Here is a 2,746-nt window from a genome sequence, read left to right on the forward strand (position 1 = left end):
GCCTCAAGTACCCAGTACATTGGTTAGACATCTGTGTAGTTCATAAAACAATCCCCCCGGTTGCTCCCTCCGTGCTTTTTAAAATTTTTTTATTTTTTTGAGCTTTTTCTCGGTGCTCGGTTTCTCTGAGAGGCCCCTGAAGTGCAGTCTGGTGCTCCTCAGAGCAAGAAGGCCGTGGCGTGCTTGCGGGGGAGGTGCGTGTTAGGGAGCTTTGTTAAGGCATGAGTTGCAGTGCTGCTGGCTGTGAGCTCAGGTGGATGAGTCAACCAGATCCATTAAACAGATGTCTTTAAATGGAAACGCACATAAAATAAGGTTATACATTTATCAGTTGATGGCAGTTTTGTGGCCGGAGGCTCGCAGGAGTCGAAACCTATATTTTCTCAGAAACAGTGGTTTTCAGTGTTCCTTGATTCGGCATTTGTGGTGACTTTTTAGAACATAATTATCACTGTGTAACAGACTCGACTGCGTAAACAGTATAATTTAGTTTTGCCTGTTTCTGAGCTTAATAGAAATAGAATCTAAGATTCTTATGCCTTTTACCCAACTTCGTTTTCAAGATTCATCGGTGTCTTAGCTGTAGGTTGTTCGTTTTTGTTAATGTGTGCTGTTCCGTTGCACAATTATTCCACAGTCAACTGTTCTGCTGTTGATAGACGTTGGGTTTGTTCCCGTTTTTGGACATGGCCAGCAGTGCTGCCGCGAGCTTCCCGTATGTGTATCTGGGGCTCACGTACACGAGCGTCTCTGGGACGCGCCTGGAAGCGGGACTGCTGGGTCCTGGTGGTGCTTGGTAGTGGAGGCTGTCTCCCTCTGTGCTTGAGCCCGTTCGTGCTTGAGTGGGAGTTCCTGTTCTACATATGTGCTAATGCTTGATATTGTCATAAGACGCGGTGGGAACCTTGAACTTGATATGTTTTTTTCACTTTCCACTCATATATAAAGCTCAAGGGATGCGATTGCTGTATTTGGCAAAATAGGGTAATCTTTTCACTTCTTTAATTTTTGCCAGGAAACATTGCCTGGAGCCAAAATAAGTGGTGGTCTTTCCAACTTGTCCTTCTCCTTCCGAGGAATGGAAGCCATTCGAGAAGCAATGCATGGGGTTTTCCTTTACCATGCAATCCAGGTACGGTCGGACACCTGTTCCCTTGAAACCGGCAAACCCGCAGACCCACTCTGGCTCGCTGCTGGTTTCTGTGCATAAAGTCTTTTTGGAGCAGAGCCGCAGCCGCTCACTTGCGGGTTGTCTGTGGTGCGTTTATGCTGCGGTGGCAGAGCTGAGTAGCTGCGACAGACATGATGGCCTGACTGTGTCCTTCTGGCCCCAGAAGAAGTTTGCAGACCTGGTCTAGAGTGTCACTGGGGATTCTCATCTTTCTTTGTATCTCCCTCAGTTTGGCATGGACATGGGGATCGTGAATGCTGGCAACCTCCCCGTGTATGACGATATCCATAAGGACCTTCTCCACCTCTGTGAAGATCTCATCTGGAATAAAGACCCCGAGGCCACCGAGAAGCTCCTACACTATGCCCAGGTAGAGAGGAAGTGTTCTGATGGGTGGCTTTCCTGTCTTTTATTTATTGCTCATGCAGGGTTATTAGACCTTCATTGCAGAATAGAAGCAAATATGCAATCACGTCTTTGGATCATTGAAGATTGCTACAGAAAGTTCCGTAAGTGATGTTTTAGTGAGGGCAGGGAAGGCAAAACAGGCCGTATTTGGGACACTTAAGCATTTTGAAGTTATATTTCAATTTATTTTAAAATGTAAAATTAATTTTTCTCATACCAAAGTAACACATGCTAATTTTAGAAAATTTGTAAAATACAGATAAACAACAGAAGAAAATAAAAATTACTTATAATTCTACTACCCCAAATCAACCACTATTGAGATTTTATTATAACTTTCTTGTCATGTTTTTCTGAAATGAATATATACTCATAGTTGTATCCACACACACACACACACACACACACACACTTATGTTTTTCTGAAATGAATATACACTCATAGTTGTATCCACACACACACACACACTTTTATGAAAATAGAATTATACTCAAGATGCCATTTTGATAACCTGTTTGGCAGTATACTGGGAACACGTTTCCATTTTATTAAGATATTCCATTTTTGCGTCTCACACTTTATTTTGGACCTTCCTGGGTTATTGCCTGGTTCCCGTTGCTGTGTTTACTTTGTTTACTTGTGTATTTAGGGTCCGCTCCGTCTGTGCAGGGTTCTGCGATGCAGAGTGTGAAGTCTGCACACACTGGCTCTATAGATGTGAGAATAAATACAGTTAACCCAAAAATCAGTTTGCTCTCACTTGCTCTGTGTTGGGCAGCCCCGGGTACAGTAAATGTCTATCACGGGTGCAGCTCCCTAGAATTCAGTTGAAGGAAAGTGCGTGCAGAGTGATGGAAAATGGGGGTGGCTGGACCCACACGTTCCCAGTGGAAGTCAACGGGGACATGTGCTCCTTCTTGCTTCAGCTCTCGTTCTGTAGACATGTCCTTTCCGTGGTCTGTTTAGTGCTATGCTTTTTTTTTTTTTTTAATTATTAATTTTAATCCGGCTCGTCAGAAACAGTCCCCACGTTTTTTTCCCAGCTTCATGACTGTTTCTGCTCAGGTGGACAAAGCGCTTAGCTCTGTAATAGTCTTTGAGCATCACATCAAGGGTGGGAAGCACGATCCAGTTTTCTTCTGGGCCCATCTTTCACCCAGTGGGGG

The 2,746-nt window shown here is 44.1% G+C and overlaps 1 protein-coding gene across 1 annotated transcript in view; it reads left to right on the forward strand.

Annotated features, from left to right (window-relative positions):
• Positions 1-2,746, forward strand: part of MTR (5-methyltetrahydrofolate-homocysteine methyltransferase) — a 90,215-nt gene that overhangs the window by 40,514 nt on the left and 46,955 nt on the right. The window contains exons 17-18 of the mRNA XM_025039066.1: positions 1,016-1,132; positions 1,401-1,541. Coding sequence (XP_024894834.1) covers positions 1,016-1,132; positions 1,401-1,541 — 258 coding nt within the window. The remainder of the gene's footprint in view (positions 1-1,015; positions 1,133-1,400; positions 1,542-2,746) is intronic.

Source organism: Pteropus alecto, unplaced genomic scaffold, assembly GCF_000325575.1.
Source record: "Pteropus alecto unplaced genomic scaffold, ASM32557v1 scaffold189, whole genome shotgun sequence".
NCBI classification, from domain to species: domain Eukaryota; kingdom Metazoa; phylum Chordata; class Mammalia; order Chiroptera; family Pteropodidae; genus Pteropus; species Pteropus alecto.